Raw genomic sequence first — 18,190 nt, 5'->3', positions numbered from 1 at the left:
GGCCATGTCAAGAGCTCATGCAGATGTGCAGCAGCTGTTTGGCCCTTTGGGTGAAATATATTTTATCTTTATTATTATACTATTTATTATTTCGGAGTGTAAGAAAGTTGAGGTGGACTTCAAACCTGGTTATCCCTGCTTAGAGAAAACATCCAAAATAAGAACCTATTCCATATAAATACAGTTTTAAATGCACTAATTATCATGATGTAGCTCATTTCCTTATAGAATAAATATACAAACACAACTTAAAAATTACAATTTGTGGTTTTAATGATTTTATCTTAAACCTGCATAAGGTGGGTGGGATAAAACCAGATTTATTTTGCATTTCTGATAATTCTTATCTCTCTGATATTTTTCAGATGAGCTACTTTCTTTGATTAAAACAGCCATTAATGATGACACGCTGTCGCTTCTTCACAACACACAATCTATTTTTCCTAGAGGCAGATGCTTCAGCTACCAGGCTTCTGGAACCAGCTCCAAGTCTGGATTCATGGAGCAGAAACTCTCTTTAAACTTAACTTAATAGTTAGGATTGGATCAGGTGAGTGTAAACCATTCCTTACTTCCTCTGCAATTAATCTCTGCAGGCAAGAAAAAAAGGTTTTGGTGCCACAAGTTTTCTGGTGTCCTTTTGCAAGCTTCCCTTGCATGCAGATAAACAATCTATGTGGGGAGCAAAACAGGGATGGTACACGCTGAAATGCATCAGATAACTATTATCTGCTGACGAAGTTTTACCTTTTTTATTTGGATTTTATCTGGTGGTTATACCAGCCAAGTCAGGATAATAGCCTGTGGGTTCTCAGACTCAGGCTGGCTGGAGGAACTCCCATGATGCACTTCACCTCTACTTCCCAGCTTACAGCCATCACACATTCATATGCTATTATTACTTTTTTTTCTCTCTTCATTCTCTCCTCATTAGAACCTGCCTCTCTCTGAGTTTGGTTCTGCTGGAGATTTCTTCCTGTTAGACGTCATTTTTTATCCCCACTGTCTCCAAGTGCTGCTCATAGGGCACTGGTTTCTAGCTACGTCCGTGTAAATATTATTCATTTAAACTGGCCTTAATTTTAATTATAAATTCTCTCCAGTAATGGTGCACACAAACCTGAAACTTAAAACGGTGCCTGTGACTTTAAGAAGGAGAATACATCTTGTGATAACACAATGGGAAAAACTCTACAAAAACATCTCCTCACCACACGGTGTGTCGCTCCTCCAGTCGGTGACATGCACCCCTTGGGTCTGACAGGTGCTGGCATAGATCTGCAGCCAGTTACAGATTGTATCCTGAGCTCCCTGATCCAAGCAGGTGTCCTGGAGGCAGCTTTGATAAAAGAACGCTGGCGCCACCTTGCTGTGACACCGTGCAAACACGCCTGACCGATCAACAAGTAACCCACACAGCCTCACTGCCTCGGGCTCCACAAACACATAGAGCCCGTCACCGATGTGGAAACGTATGCCAGTGCTGACTCCATTTGCTTCATCGTCGCTCCCAGCGTTCATGTTGGCATCAGCCACCATGAGAGGGGTGTCGTTTTGGGAGCTTTTCTCTCCGAGGCCACAGCGCGGGCAGGAGTCACCGCAGCCCACCTGGCAGAAGGTGTCCCTCTCCGCCCAGGCCATGCCCCAGTCGGTAGTGGAAAGGGTGGGTGGGGACAGAGGCACGCCCTGGCAAAGGCCACAGGTGGAGTTGTAGAGGTCGCGGGGTAAAGTCAAGAGCAGGAGAGTGTTCCAGTCAAAGGCCACCTTCAGGCCAAAGTCTGTCTCCAAAATGAGGTGCATGCCAAAGGTGAAGATATTGACCTTTCCTGGGCCCAGCTTCAGGGGAAGGTACAGTCGCTCCTTATTCACCTGAGTGAAGAGAGAAATCATGTAAAACTGGTTAAAGATTTAATATAAAATCCTAACTAACATAAAATCATTCCTACAGGAGCAACTTCTAGAAACAGAAGTTCAAGTCTCTAATCTAACTGACTTGTATATTTTCCAAGTATGTGGGGAAGCCCAGGTGGTGAACAGCTACTATTAAGACTGACTGAAAGAGTTTCTGTGAATTCCTCTCAGTATAATTGTCAGAGCGAGAGCGAAACGGAGAAAATTAAAGAAAGAAGGGTGTGTGAGCGAGTGTGTGGGTGGATGTGTCATTTATGTTGCTCCTCAGATCTTTTAGTCGCTTTGTGAACCTGGTCCAAATGTCGCTCAGGGTCGAGGTTTCGTCTGAGCCAAATCCAGGCCGATAAAAGATGCCCATTGAAATTAGATCCACCTTAAGCCAATCAAAGAGGAATTCACCCTCTGCCTGGTTATTCTATCGGCTTGATTAGAAACAACATGTCCTCACAAATGCAATAACTTCGACCTTCACAGGGCATGCAAAGAAAATAAAATCTGTTGAAGATTACCTCATTGCACAGACATTCTCATATATCAACCTAATGCTTACCGTGACAGTGTTTCTGTAGCTTCGAGATGCTTCAATTTCATACTCATAAACTTCCAGCACAAAACCCCTCACCCAAATTGCTTGGCTCGTGTCTCTGTCCTCGTTACGAACCGCCAGTTTAAATGGAGGAAAAGTTCTGGTGATGGGTACGTGCGCCGTGTTCCCCCTCCCACATCTGGTGGTGACCATCCTGAGAGTGCAAGAGCTCTGCAGCTCGAACGGCACTCCGCCAAATGGCAAAAAATGTCCATAGCCAGCTGCCACACACAGGGCCTCAGAGCGCGGCTGGCAGAAATACAGGCCGTCATTCTCCTGGCAGTACTCCTCAGGGTGACACGGCGCGAGCTGACAGTATACGGTGTTGTCAGAGCCATTGCAGTAGCAGCGCTCCTGGCACTCCCAGTCTGTCCAGAAAGTCTGGTTGGTGGCCAGCTGACGCCTGTGGTAGATGCAGCCACAATCTCTGCGCGCCACGCACAGGCCATCCCGCAGCGCGAAGCCGTCTTCGCACTGACACCCCTCCTGACAAGGCAGGGGGCACGGCTCTTCGGGGTCGTCCAAGTTGGCACAGGTCAAAGGGCAGGCGCTGGTGCACTCATCAAAGTGACTGTTCTCTGGACAGGGAAGAGCTGAAGAAGAGTGAAGGTCAGGGAGAGCAAGACTTAAGCCAATGTTCAGTCAAATATCTTACATGTGTTTTTATGTTATCCTCTGTATGTGTAGTACAAAATACACTGTGTATCACAGTCACAATACAAAATCACTGTAACTGGTTCCAGTTTTACTTTCCTTCTGACAAGATAAAACAACAGCTCCAAACAAGTGAGATGATAGAAAGAATCTAGAGACCATTGCTACAGATGAAATTAAATAGTTAAATATTAGGTTAAGTTATTGTTGGGATTTTTTTTAAAGAAAACGGAATCAGGTGACCCTCAACCCTTCCTTAGTTATACTGCAGTAGACCGCGGCTCATGGACGCTTCCCATGATGCACTGAGTGTTTTTCATCTTCACACACTTCATTTCGCTCTCTTTGTGTTTATACACCACTCTGCATTTAATCATTAGTTATTAATAATCTCTGGCTCTCTTCCACAGCGTATATTTTATCCTGCCTCCCATCCCTCACCCCAACCAGTTATGGCAGATTGCCGCCCCTCTCCGAGTCTGGTTCTGCTGGAGGTTTCTTCCTGTTATAAGGAAGTTTTTCCTCTTGGGACAATCCACTTTTATAATTCTCATGCAAAATATATGAAAATACCCAGTCGCATTGTTATTATTGCTACTGGAACAAAGTTTTCAACAGTGCTGGTGGTAAAACTCAATAATAACTTACAATAAACAGGAGGGTTAAATGTGTTTTCAAGACACATTATACATTGTTGCATCAGCAAGACTATGTTTTTACTGTGTTTATTTTTGGTTTTTAGCCTTTTTCTCTTTTTTTCTACCTTTTAAAAGTCATGATCAGCCTTTGTTGTTTTAAAAAAATATGAATTTAACTTTTTAAATTCGTTTTTTAAACAAACAAAGGGGTGGAACAGTGGTGCAGTAGTTAGCACTGTCGTTTCACAGCAAAAAAGGGTCCTGGTTTCTAATCCAGCTTGGAGCTTTTCCGTGTGGAATTTACCCTGGAGAGTACCTGTATGGTTTCTCTCCAGGGACTCAGGCTGTGTCTCACAAACACATGCACATTGGGTTAATTGGTGATTGTAAATTGGCCCTAGGTTTCAAAGTAAGTGTGCATAGCTGTCTCTCTCTCTCAGTCCTGCGAAGGACTGGTGACCTGTCCAGGGTGTACCCTGCTCCATGTCCAATGGCAGCTGAGATATTCTTCAGATCCCCCCTCCTTATCCAATATGGATAAACAGAACAATAGCTTAGCCACTAGCTAGTAATGTATATTTCTTGCAGAGTTTTGGCAAAGTCCTAGAAGACTTTAGAATTCATTTATATGTGTTTGGGGGTAAATAGTCTGGACACACTGCAGGTTATTTATACCAAATTTTTACTATAGACACTGCTGCTCACAGTCTTTGATCACAGGCTCAGAATTTCTTGTTTTTTCCTAATGAAAGATTAAAGACCTTGCAATCTGTGACACCAAGACTTTGGAACAGTCTCCCAGCCCAACTGCAATGAGCTGACTCTGTGGACTTCTTTAAAAAGCGATCTTAACTTGATTTTGTATTGCTATTGCTTTTCGATTATATTTTACGATGCTTCATCCCAGTGTTTATTTATTTTGATTACATCTTTTGAATGCTTGTCTGTGAAAAGGCTTTATAAATAAACTTTACTTACTTAATTATTAGATTTAGTCCGTCTATGCATCTCTGTTTTGGATCTACAGAGAAGAGTTTGATAATCGACAACTTGCTGATCTTTCTAATGACCAGCAAGAGGTGACTGCTCTGATTTCAACAAGAAATCCAGCTGTGTGAAAATCTATAGAAAAATTTCGTTCAGTGCCCTTCATTTGTGCTTTAAGTAATCACTTTTATATATGTTTATGGCCTCAGCTGCTGCTATGAAGTCATCTGGACTAAGTTTATGGTCCCTGTTAGCCTAAAAATGGAAGATGATGCAGTGTATAGTTTAGGGGATGCCTTGATTTTACAGTCATTTCCCGCTGTTTGTAACATGGCCTTTCAAAACAACAAGCTCGCCAGGGAAAATGCTCAGTTTGAGACCTGACAACAGGCCCTCACTAGCCAATGGTTGACGTAATGGTCCATCTTTTATATAGATGTAATAGCCAAAACGGTTACTCACGACAGTTGGTGGTGCTCCTCCATGAAGCAAGTCCTACTTGAGCATCCTGACAGGCGGTGGCGTAAGCCTGCAGCGAAGAACACAGGGCTGAGCGGTTCCCTTCCCTCACGCACATGTTATACAAACAGTTCCTGAAGAATGGCGAGGGGTTAACCACTGCGTGACACGCAAGAAAGGAACTATTCCCGGGGTCGTTGATATTGCCGCACATCCAAGGGCTCTGATAAAGACGTAAGTCTGTGCACATGCGATACAGGTCGTCGCAGTCGCCATTGCAGGTAAGATCATCAGCAATGGAGCGCCAGCCGTCTGTGAACTGTTCGATTGACTCTGCCTGGCGTCCATTGGGTAGGCGAAGGTCATCGGTTGCATTGCTATTGAAAACACCACAAAGACCACATGTAACATTGTAGAAGAGGGTTGAAAGGGAGATATTGAGGAATCCTTGATGTGTGTAGTGGACACGAAGCAGACCGCGGGACTCCACCACTGTTGCATTGCCCGGCGCTCTGTATATCATCATTGTCTCCATTGGATGGACGTATGGGAGCAACACTAGTTCACCATTCACCTGCAAAATAAAAAAGTGAAATATATTCAGCTGGTTCCAAGCCTCATTTTCATTGGACTCAAGAAGGCCTTCATTAAAAAACCGTTCATGTTCCAAAGTGCATTTATGTGAACTAGTTAGTTTAATTAATGCCAAAACCAGATGGCAGTTTTCAGACTTATAATGTCTGAGACATGCTTTTATGGTCACACTCTCATATTGCCTCAAACAAATCTCAAGCCTATTACAGGTGATTAAAAGCAAACAAAAATGATGATATGCTGAGATCATTTTTAAGTCTTAACATCAGCCTTGTTCAGCACAAACATTTTTTTTCTTTTAATGAGGCTCTCTAATGACTGGAGAGAGATTGTGGACTGCAAACATAGTTGTGTTCTTTGCTTCTGGCTGTTTGACTTTATTAAATTTCTCCAGTTTCATAGCGTCCAACGATTACACCTCCAAAGAAAGAGAGCTGCTCTCTTGTTTATTAATGTGGCTATAATATATAACTATTGTGTCAACAGATGCTAAAGTTAGATACATTTTTCCATGTTTAGAAAACCTTTAATAGGCTAATAAGCTAACATTTTTGAGCAACACAGACAGCAGAGATGTGTATTATGAAGCAAGATTTTGTGACTAAAGTTGAAGACATAACCCGCTTGGGGGCAGATTATGTTTGAGATTAGAGAAAAGAAAATCAGAAGATATGAATTCACTGTCTGGTGACCAATCAGCTCCCTGGATCAGAATTTCCAGAAAACCTCTGTGCACAGATAGTAAGAGGGTCTTTTTTCTGTTTCTGTTATTTAAAGAATTCTTCAACAATTTTATGTAAGCATTAATATAATATGCTAAAACAAAGTTTTCTCAGTCGTTCAGAAGATATTGGAGGCCTTTTATCTATTTCTTTTACCTAACAACTTCCAGTTCATTTTAGCTAGCTAGCTAGCTAGCATTCCTTTAGTTAAAATATTGGTACGTTGTTTTTTTAATTTGCAGATAGCCATTTTAGCAATTAATTTGTTCATTCATAGTGTTAGCTAACAGTTTACATTGCTAATGCAATCATTTCCCAAGCACTTCAGAGAACTTATTCATTTTCCAAACAGCTTTAACTGTTAGCCACATACAACCTCTTTTAACAACCCATTTGTTAACACTACGACTTATTCTTCTTCCTCTTTTGGCTGCTCCTTTTAGGGGTCTTTGTAGTGGATTATCTGCTGCCATCTCACCTCATCTCTAGCTATTAATCTGTCAAAACAACCTCATGCATATATATCCTCCTTCATTATATCCACAAATCTTTTTCCTTTGTCTTTGGCCAACAGTAGCACAGTTTCCACCGCCACTCTGCTGGCAACTGGAGCACTGGACCTGGCCAATCTGGTAAGAAAATGGCATTCTTTGTGATCCCCATTTTTGATTTGGTACAGATTTTATTCCAGGACCCTCTTTCTGTTGCTACTCTTCCTATTTTTCCAGATATGGGACTCATAGTAGATGTAGGCTTGACTGGCTTGTAGTCCCACTGTGGTTGTGTTCATTTGTTTACCGGATGACCATTGCTGGCTGATAAAAATAATTAATGCATTTATTTTTGCTGTTTATTTCTATTGCTACTGCTTATGCTTGGGTTTGAATTAGTTTTTTCAGCTTAGACCTCTACCTAAATCACAATTCCAGCGTTTTCAGTTTCAATAAAAGCGAATCTGTTCATATACTTGCGGCAGTGCAGAAGTCTCCACTCGCTATTTTCCCAGATCCCAAAAAAAACCCCCACAAGATTTTTACTTTTTATGAAGAAATACTAACCTTGACTGTATCAAAATCCAACCCTCCCATCTGTGCCTCCACGTTAGCTAGCGTAACTACCACAGGTCTTTTCCAAGCAGGCCCTTTGTTGACCAACCGCCGGCCTAGCTTCACCTCCACCATCGAGCCGTTGGCTGGCACTGGAGCGCACAGCTTCAGTAAGTAATAAGAGCTGTCATCTGGGAACGACAGGAAGGTGCCATCGAAGGAGGATGTCACTGAGTTTTGGGTGACTGAGCAAACCCCTTCTCTTCGAGGGTAGCAACCCAGCAGGCCAACCTCTGCCTTACACACCTCACCCTCCTTACAGGAATCATTGAAACAAGAAACTTCCCCAGCAGGCCCACAGGTACACCGGAGGGTACATTCTCCTTCTTCACCGCTGGGACCTACCCAGAAAGTCGTATTAAGGGGGTAATAAAGGCCATTATGCTCACAGCCACAGTCTTCACGCTGTACACAGCGGCTGCCACTGAGAACATAGCCTGGGTCACACTGGCAGCCCTCAGTGCAAGGATGAGCACAGTACAAGGGAGCGGTGAGGTCTGAGCAGGAAGCTGGACAGGCGCTTGTGCACACTTGATACTGGCTGAAGTCTGGACAAGACCAAGCTAAGAAACAATAACGGAGAAGAAATTAATTCTGATTTCATATGGTAGATAAGTGCTTTCATGTCAAATTTAGCATTAAGCAAACTGAATCTCACCACAGAAGGTGCGAGATCTCCAAGGTCGTATTGTGACACCAAGGGCCTGACAAGCCAGTGCATAGGCCTGGATGGCCTGGCATAGACTAGTGATGTTATCCTTGTTGCTGCACATATCATAAACGCAGCTGTACACAAAGGCTGTAGGATCCACAACAGCTCTGCAGTCCCTGAATGGTCCATCAGTTTTGTTAATTAACCCACAGTAGTCAGACCGAAAGTAGAAAGCTTCTGCAAGAGGGTCACACATGCTGCAGTTCTGTGCACATCCATCTGTACACCTCCAGTCTGTGTCCTCTGCCCTCCAGCTGCCTCCCAGCTCCACTACACTTTCTGCCACAGTGCCATCAGGTAGTACGGGATCATCGGCAGGGTCATCATTATAGTTGCCGCAAAGGCCACAAGTGTTGTTGAAGTAGGAGCTGGGTAGGGAGATGGATGCGTAATGTTGGCCATCGTAAGTTACCAAGAGTCCAAAATCAGTTTCTAAAGCAATGGCAACCCCAGATTGGTACACCCTGACAGCACCAAGCTGGAGTTGGACTGGTAAAGTCTTCACCAAGCCATCCACCTAAAGAGAGAAAAAAGGATGTTTTGGTAAGGGAACAGGTAGAAATCATTAACCAATATCTAGACAGTGTATCCAGGAGGAACGCAGCTATGTGCTTATCTTCTGTATCCATAGATTCTCACCTGGACTGTTCCAAAACTTCCTTTTGGCAGCGTAACTCGGTGACCATACACCTCCACTGTGACGTCTCTAAGCCAGGAAACAGAGGCAGCTCCACGGTTCTCGTTTTTGGCCTCCACACTGAAGAAGGGCAGCCCTGCTACCTCCCAGCAGGGCCGAGCCAGCAGGTAGGAGCAGGTCCCCTGGAAGTGATAGAGGAAGCCATCGAAGGTGTGATAGTGGGGGTCTCCGAATACCACGCAAGTGCTGGTGCGAGTGGGCTGGCAGTAAAAGGCTCCTTCCAGCTGCTCACAGGTTTCAAGCTGCCCACACGGAGCCTCTTGACACTGCACCTCATTATCGATGTCGAGGCAGCGACACCGCTGTGAGCATCTGTCAGACAGCCAAAAGATCTCTCCCCGTCTGTAGTAACGGCCTGGAAAGGATGTAGAACAAAGTAGCATTTCATGGACTAATTTTAGTGAAGAATTCTTTGCAAAGAGTCAACCTGCATGCACATTATCAGTGTTTGATGTTTGACTTGCCATTGTAGCTGCAGCCATTGGCAGGATTAATCAGCTCAGTGTCTACACGGAAGAACCAGCGCCCAGGAATATTTACATTAGTTGTTTGTTCAATGTTCACTACATCATTTGACCGCGATCCCGGCAGGTTGAAGAAATGGCCAATATCTCCACCATTAAAACCTGACTAAAAAGGGGAGAGTTGTGAGGCATATCAGATTGAATGTCCAGAGGATAATTTCTGTATACGAAAAGCCTTATTGTCCTTATGAAATTAGGAGGCACAGTGAGAATACCTGAGCTGTTGTACCGCCCAATCCTGTTAATGGATCTCCACCACTGGCTGTTCCTGTGCTCCATGTGATTTCGGCGTAGTTGAACATACTGAAGAATGCCACGCCATCTGAGATGAGTACAGTTTGGAACGTGTTCACCTTTAAATCAAACAAATGGATTAAAAAGATTTTAAGAAAGAAGAAAAGTGAATATACACTAAACAAATGTATAATGGATGAAAATCTTTTTTTTTTCATGTAATTAACACCCACAAAATAGACAGGAAACTTAAATACAAAAAACCTGTTCCTGATTTAGCGTCATTTTAAAATTATGTTGCTCTGTACAGTGATGAGAATTGCCCACCTTGTTACAAACTGAAACAGTTGAAAACTTCCTGGATATTTTCTTATGTGTTTCTCTAAAAAGTGATCTCTCATATGGCACTTATCTAACCTTACTAACCATTAACATAGCTTGACACAACAAGCTACTTTCAACCATTCATACACACAGCAGTCTTTTTGTTTCACATACACACAGGCACACACCGGGTCTGAAATAAATACCCACTAACTGCCAAAAACGAGTAGATTTTCAACTTGGTGGGTTAATCGTGGATAGCTTTCTGCCACACAAATAGAACAATGTAGTGAGTTGCTTTGTAGTTAAACTGATAAACTATTAATAAATATACCTGAAAAGGTTTTGTTTAACTTTTGCTCCTGCCTCATAATTCAATTTGTATTAATGTGTTATCTATACAAAAACCTATTCATGTGATAGAAAAAGGCAGTTTTAGCTGGTTAAAAACATTATTGAGTGGTGCAGGTTTTACTGCATGAGCCCCTTTTGCACATATACTATATGGACTAAAGTAGTGGACCACCAACACACAAACAGGAGCTGCTCATCCACTGAATGAAGTTCCCAGTAACAGTTTTTGTGCTGATGTTAATGGCGATTTGAAGCTCTGCATTCACTGAGTCATCAGAGCGTTGGCGATTGTTACACAGTTTGTGACACTGCTCTGTAACTTTACGTGGTCTGCCACTTCATGGCCGTTGCTATGGATCCTACAGACATGTTTGGTGAGCTGGGGATGAATTGTAAGCTTTCGAATTAGTAATTCACTCTGCAGCTAAACCACCCAAAACACATTAATTACATTTAAATTGCAAAATAACTGTTTACTTGTCCAGAAACAGATGTTGGCTAGATTTGAGAAGTCTAAAGTAAAATATAGCAAGCTAAGCTGGGTAAACTACATGCATCTAACAAAAAAATACAATATAGCTACAAATAACACTTAACCTAACGTCCATCCATCCATTCGCTTCCGCTTATCCTTTTCAGGGTCGCGGGGGGCGCTGGAGCCTATCCCAGCTGTCGTAGGGCGAGAGGCAGGGTACACCCTGGACAGGTCCTTAACCTAACGTATTTACATTATTTTATCTTCCTCATTTTCTTTGGGATGGTAAAGAAAATTGCATAGGGACCATAAAATATCCTCAAACACACGTGTATAGCATTATGTCTGAATGGCATGTTAGTTCTTATAATGAGTGTGTTTGAATCATATATGGCAACCAGGTGGCAATTATTGAGGCTCACACATTTATATACAGTACCAAAGTCTGTGTACACATGAGAAATACAGCAGATGAAGATGAAGCAGATGCACGTGGGGCATATTTTCCCCTTTTGATCAGCCAGTTCCTATCCACATACTGGTGGAAGTGAATGACCAGAATTCAAACTATGCCAGAGTTAAAACTTTACCGGAGTTGTCTGGCTTCCTCCATAGAAAGTGACTTGGTGCCATGTTGAAATAAAGACCCATGTGGCAGTGAAGGTGGGCATGTTTTTGAAATACTTCCGGACATCTTGTGTTGCCCTTTCGAGAATTTCTGGCTCGGTGGTCTCCCGGTAGTACACGTCTCCGCGGATGCCATTGTGCACATCTGCCCAGAGTGGAGCAATAAATGACCTGCTGTCACTCAGGGGAAAAGCCTCTGGTGTGAATTGGCTAACCTGCACGTTGAAGGAGATTACACCATTGTTGTTGACCTGTGAGAGGAAAGAAGAGGATTTTTATTTCAGTTTCATGGTCCAGCATTAGTTAGCTTTAAAGATATTGATTGAAGGACTGTGGAATTCAGGGCTTACATAGATAGAGCGGTAAGGGATATTGAAGAAAATAAAGGGGATGAGTAAAGTAATTTCAGGAGAACTTCCATCGTCCATCTTTGGAGTCTCTAGATCCCTATGGCCAGGTCCATACGGATACAGCGTATCCTGAGTGTTACCTTGAAAAATAATGTACAAGAGCTCATCAAATTGTAAGAGTTGAGGAAGAGAATGGTATGCTAGCTCAATATTTGCATGTCTTATACCTCTTGTGTGTGCAAAGATGCTGAAGATATGGAGCAGAATGACTGGACAGCCTGGCCTGACCATTCTGTCAAAAAAGCAGAGACACAATTTAAAGTGGTGTTACTTAATCTGTGCTGCATTTTCCTTAAAGCTAATGGAAACGCAGGAAGGCATGAGTCATAGGACAACTTCCCATAAGCAAGGCTGTGAGACAAAAGAAGTGAAGAGGTAGAACCAACGAACCAACGTCACGTTACTTCTTTAAAATCAGGCTCCCAGGGCTCCCATGAGGAGCCCTGAAAAGGCCCTATTATGCATACCAGAACAATGTGTCAGGATCACATTTGCCTTAAAGTCCCATGTGAGCCTCAACAGTGGACCACAGGCCTCTCTGTGCCTGAGTTCCCGGCAGCTGACAGGACCGGCCGGCTCTGCTCCAGAGTCTCTCTGTCTGAAGCCGCGAGGCTGCTTAGGACCTCATTACCACTTCTGTTTGGGACCTATCCATGTCTTGTTGGCTGAAGGGAGAGGAGCATAAACGCTGGGGCACTAATGGCTTTAAGTGAGCAGGTTTGAATTGCTAAGGTCCTTGGAGTAGCCCTTAGGGGCCTGGTTTGGCAAGTTTCCCGTTGGCAAAATCAGATGTACAGCCAAGTTGGCAGTCTACAGTCATCGTATAGCATTTAATCTTAATTGTTAAATAAACTAGAATGAAACTCCAAAAAGAAGGTACTGACTCTATAGTCAGCAATCAATTAGATAGTGGTACAGCTAAAATTGGTTCCCTCTAGATATCACGGGCTTCAATAGACTTTGGTTTTTCCAGCCAGCGTTCGGTACAACTGCACAGCTTTCATGCTTCATTAAAAACTTTTTACCAATTAGCTGCCTGCAAGCTACAAGAGATAGTTACTTTCTAATGACCACCTAACAAAGAACAATCTAATCCCTGTAAGCCGTTTGGTAATTTACTGATAACAATGATGTGTCTGTTTTGTTTTAAACATAGGATTTAAATGACTTCATGGATAAACGAGGTTAATACCACTCCAAGTAACTTGGTTTGGGCACTAGTAAATAGTTTAAAAGTTTGCATATTTCATTGGGTAGTTCAGTTTGTAAAACAGTGTTCGCTGTAGCTGCAGGCTAGCAGTTTTGACATATATAGGCGCATTTATTGAAGCATTTATACAAATATTTATAAACTATATAATTTAAAATGAAAAGATATGGTTTTATTTCATTATACGTGAATGAATGAAAGCTATGAAAAGCTAGTCGACCAACATGGCACGAAAGTAAATGTGGAGCATCTCTGCGCTATCGACCAAAAATTAAGAAAACTGTTATTTTTCATTTTTAATGCAATAAATAGACCTTAGTATGATCTGGGAATCTTTATGTGAATCCCCCCCACAGCACCTTCTGCACTTAACCGATACACAACAAATGCAAGGCCAATTCGAGACGTCTCCCAAATCTCTCTAATGTGTGAATTCTGCTCAGGCGGACATTAAATCGCATTCAGGTGTGCCAAGGTTAGTGGGCACTGCTGAGAGAGGTCTGCTGTAATGTCATCAGCCTCTCATCATACATTGTTAACAGAAAGATTAACCACAATTGCTCTTTTCACTCTTGTGACTCACCATGTTATCTGACTGGCATTAAGTCCTTTTAGTGGCTTTTAAGGTGGCAATTAAGATACAGCCCGAACACAACACTAAAGGGTGTTTATCTCTTTATCTCTGGGGTCACACTCAAAAAGAGACCAATCATGTTGTATTAAAGAAACATTAGAAGTTAATTCACTCAATGAGGATTAATATAAAGATTTTTAGATAGATATGATTGTCAAGATCAAACAGTGATCAAAATGTAACTCACAGTTTTTTGGGGGCTTTTTTGTACTCAGTTCCAAAAGTGGAAAATAAAGTAATGTCAAAATCAAGATTTACATTTGAGAGTTTAAGGTTGTTTTAGGGGGGAAAACAAAGGGGGAAAACAGGCATTTTTACTCATGAAGTTTGCAACCCTTTAACGTGAATCCAATACTGGAATCATCACCAGAAGAAAACACATGATCCCAACAATTTTAGATAGAAAGTGTTATTTTTTTACACTCACCCCCCCATAACTCCTGTGACATACAGGTATAGTCTGTATTTGCAGCATGAAAACATGCTGATTTAAAACAGTACAGGTTTGTTGTTATAACCACAGTCAGGTTATAAATTCAGAAAATACTGAAATAGAGTGAAGGACAAAAATGATGGACTCACCTGCCTTCAGGAGATGAACATCTAGCACCTTACTAGTCTAGTGGCAATCTCCACAGAGCAGTATCCCATCCAGGGAGTGATGGAGGGAGTACAGAGAGGCAGTCGAAGTGATGAAGAGCAGCTGGATGTCCTGATGGAAGAGCGCTTCTTGTCCGCGTCCAGCTCCGCAGGAATTACCGGCAGAACCAACAGCGAGCTAGAGTTTTTTTGTTCTCGCCTAAACTGGGAATCAGTGAGAATCAGTGGAAGGAGCTTTGCCTAAAGAAGCAGGTGCAAACTTTACCTGGGATAGTGTTCACGTTAATCTGAGATCAGTGTTTGGGGACGGGGGGTGGGTGCGGAGGAGAGGGGACTTGAGAGGAGGGACAGCGGAGGAATCCGGGAGAGAGAGGGAGAAACTGGAAACAGAGTAAGAAGAGCAAGAAGGTGAGAGGGGAAGTCAGAGGTGGAAAAACAAAAGAGAATTACTGTCTGGAGACATGTTTTAAATACCACAGAAGAGGAATGTTGTGTACAAAGAGAGGCTCTCATGGGATGAATGCAAGCCTCTTTGGGCAGGATCGGTCATCAACAGCAGCAAAGTGCCAATTGATGATAAAATGTGTCTGTGGTGGACGATTTGGTGGGAAACACTGTGGCTTTTATGGGGGGTTTTTGGAAGGGGGTTGAATGATAATGTGTCCTTCACCACCTGAAGCAGCAGTTTAAAATGTTTCTCTCGTTTTGACTGTTTTTTGTGCTGAAAGTGTAAAAGAAGGTCGTCTTTGGATCAGGACTCGGTCGTGGTTAGAGCCTTACCAGAGTTCACTCAGTACAGTTAAATCTCAGAGCACCGGAGCACACAGACTCACCAAAGGAGTACAGTCTCACTCTGGGGGCGTTTATGGACCAAAACCAGAAGCACACACACAGTCTGAGACCTAGCTCTTTAGCTCGGCGGTAGCTAGAATTACAGAATTAACATCAGTCACTTTGGGTACTCTGTGTAGTCCCCTTTTTTAATTAGGTACAGCCTCATTTACAGGGTTATACAAGACACTTCATTTCCATAGATGCTGGAGAGATACTGAGGGGAAATCTCAGGTGGATCCACGCTGATAGGGTCTGGGAAGGAGAGGGCAGTCAGTTGGGTCTTTGTTGCCGGAGGACAGTGGAAGTAACTGGAGAGGCAGGGAGCAAGATGTGTGAAAGGCTCCAGGACTGAGGGCAGGCCCCGGGCTCCCATTAAGCAGCACTGAGACTCTCTGCGGAGGCTTCTTTTATACCTCCCACGTCTTGTTGTGTAAATGGTCACATACTCTTAAGCGAGCTGTGAAAGAGAATGTCATACAAAGAGGGACAAAAAAAGTCGGCAGTTACAGGTGACCTAGTGGGCTGAGGGAGCTTCCTGACCAAGGTTTTGTGTTTTGGGAAATGTCGTAGATGGAGAAGTTGGAAAGACCTAGATGGCCCGATTTCTTGTGATCGCACAACAGATAACGCTTCTTTTTCCTTTGTATACGAGGGTGGTCGTGTCACACGGCCTCTATGTAATTATGGTTGTTAAAGGGGCCAACTGTGTCATAGAGCACATTAGGATGTTATATTTGGGCCAACTGCGAGCATACAGGTCTGTACGGAAGCCCATTTCCGCCACTAAAAAAACCAAAAAAAAACAAGTATCCATAACTCGAAATTTCAAGTTATTTTCTTAAAATTTCGACTTATTAACTCAAAATTTCGACTTGTTAACTCGAAATTTCGACTTGTTAACTCGAAATTTCAACTTATTAACTCGAAATTTCAAGAAATGTAACTTGAAATTTGGAGAAACATAACTTGAAATTTTGAGTTACTTTTCTCCAAATTTCAAGTTAATAACTCGAAATTTTGAGTTAGGTCTGCCAATCAGTAATCTATGTGAATGAGGTCACTTTCTTGTTACCTGGAAGCATATGGCGCAGAGTAACGCACACTCAAAACCGGATCGCAACAAATTGGTGCTTTCGCAAGTACGTTTGCTGATAGTAATGCCATGTGATTCAGCTAATAACACAAGGATTTCATCATTTTTGAAACCACGCTGAAAATACTCAGCGATCTGTGCATTCATGACTGGATGTAATACCGGTAGCTTAGCTGTAGCATTTGTACCTGAGGGCTTCAGCTTCCGGGTAACAAGGAAATTATGTCATTAACGCAGATTACTGATTGGCAGCACTAACTCGAAAATTTGAGTTATTAACTCAAAATTTGGAGAAAATAAGCACAAATTACAGAGGTGAAGACTGGAAAAAAAACAACCAAAAGATGAACAACACCTTAACCTAAGCCATAAAATTTAACTGAATGGCTCGACTCAAATCAAATCAACTAAAAAAAAAAAAAAAAACACAACGAAACTGCAGGTTGATCCCAACTCAGCTAATACATAATAAATCAAAGCTGCAGAAGCAGTTAAACATTGAGGTTAGTGCTGATGGAGTGCAGAGAGTTAATGATTTGATAGATACAATAGATAAAGACAACAGCACTAAGCAAGAGGGGAGAGAGAAGGAGAGCATGCATCTTAACTTAATCTAAAGACATAGAAAATGATTAAAATGAGAATGTACTGACACACTGAGGCATGCTTAATACAAAAAACCTGTATTCACAGTTTTACACTGTGAAGCATGTGAGTAACTTGGATGCTATAGTAAGACCACCAACTTCTTCGCAAAATCTCTGTGAGTGGTGGTGAAATCAGAGATGAACACAAAGTAAAAGTGCAGTTAATTTTTGAGAAACCCCCACCCAGACCCCCACCACGGTGAGAGATGGTGAGAGGTTAAATGCCACTGGCTGAAACTACTTAAAAGAAAGATGGGTGGATCTGAAGAACTATTTTTACTCATGTCAGCATATATTTTGGAGTTTTCCATCAACAGCACACTCAACAATCATGCCTCTTTGAGAATGACTGGTCACTGTTCAAACTCAAGGGCTGTTAATCTATTCCTTTAAGTGTTTGTTGGCGGACAAGCACTTGGCAGCTCCTATCAAATCTCTTGGAGAGTTCCCCAGTACCAGGTTAGAAATTCAACTAAGGATCCCCAACATGCATAAAATAATTTTTTTTCTTGCTTAAAGTTGGTTATGAGACATAAGGTAGGTCAAAGGTTTCTATCATCAGGAGGGCATTGTGTGGGAACAGGTCAAAGTATCTAGCATCACAAGTTTTTGGAGAATCCATCAAGCCTGACCTTCACATAAAAAGGTCCTGGACTGGATACCCACTGAGCTCTGTTTAGCAGTCACCTAATCCTTGGTGCGGACCACTTTAATTCAACCCCTTATGCCCAGCAGTTGGCTCTGCCCTGCCCTCCTCTCCCTTCTTTCCATTCACAATGGTGGACCTCCTTCCAGTAACCCAAACCTTCTTACCCCAATGACTCCTTCATCCTACCAAACAATAGGCCCTGTTTAGCCTTCCTGCCCTTAGCCCCACTTCATAATGCAATGGGGCAGATCAAGGGTAGATCAGAGTACCAACTGCACAGCCAGGTCCTGTTTACACAACAAAGTGCTTTGTGGGATGGATGCACTGCAACAATCTTCCAACTTCAAGTACGTTCATATTCTCAGGATGGTGCATCTGCAAAGTTAAATTGCAGATGACATTTGTTCATGCAACACTGATTGAAAACTTGCTAACTATTGCTTTGTATTGGTTTACAGTATCCCTGTTCAATTCTATCCAGGAATTCAATATCCAATGGGTTGATTGGT

At 42.5% G+C, this 18,190-nt stretch overlaps 1 protein-coding gene across 1 annotated transcript in view; it reads right to left on the bottom strand.

Annotated features, from left to right (window-relative positions):
* The window catches only part of tecta (tectorin alpha), a 28,209-nt gene extending 15,964 nt beyond the window's left edge, over nt 1–12,245 (bottom strand). Inside the window, exons 1-11 of the mRNA XM_085471313.1 lie at nt 12,182–12,245; nt 11,955–12,094; nt 11,568–11,855; nt 9,806–9,943; nt 9,531–9,696; nt 9,009–9,421; nt 8,316–8,886; nt 7,610–8,220; nt 5,239–5,809; nt 2,462–3,090; nt 1,212–1,869 (exon numbers count right to left, since the gene is read on the bottom strand). Coding sequence (XP_085327439.1) covers nt 1,212–1,869; nt 2,462–3,090; nt 5,239–5,809; nt 7,610–8,220; nt 8,316–8,886; nt 9,009–9,421; nt 9,531–9,696; nt 9,806–9,943; nt 11,568–11,855; nt 11,955–12,094; nt 12,182–12,245 — 4,249 coding nt within the window. The remainder of the gene's footprint in view (nt 1–1,211; nt 1,870–2,461; nt 3,091–5,238; nt 5,810–7,609; nt 8,221–8,315; nt 8,887–9,008; nt 9,422–9,530; nt 9,697–9,805; nt 9,944–11,567; nt 11,856–11,954; nt 12,095–12,181) is intronic.
* Nucleotides 12,246–18,190: the final 5,945 nt, after the last annotated feature.

This window comes from Copadichromis virginalis, linkage group LG10 (genome assembly GCF_057382275.1).
Source record: "Copadichromis virginalis isolate Kocher_CV1m ecotype Utaka linkage group LG10, C_Virginalis_male_GT1.1, whole genome shotgun sequence".
NCBI lineage: Eukaryota > Metazoa > Chordata > Actinopteri > Cichliformes > Cichlidae > Copadichromis > Copadichromis virginalis.
Note: the sequence above shows the minus strand (reverse complement) of the source record. Positions and strands in the feature narration are given on the sequence as shown.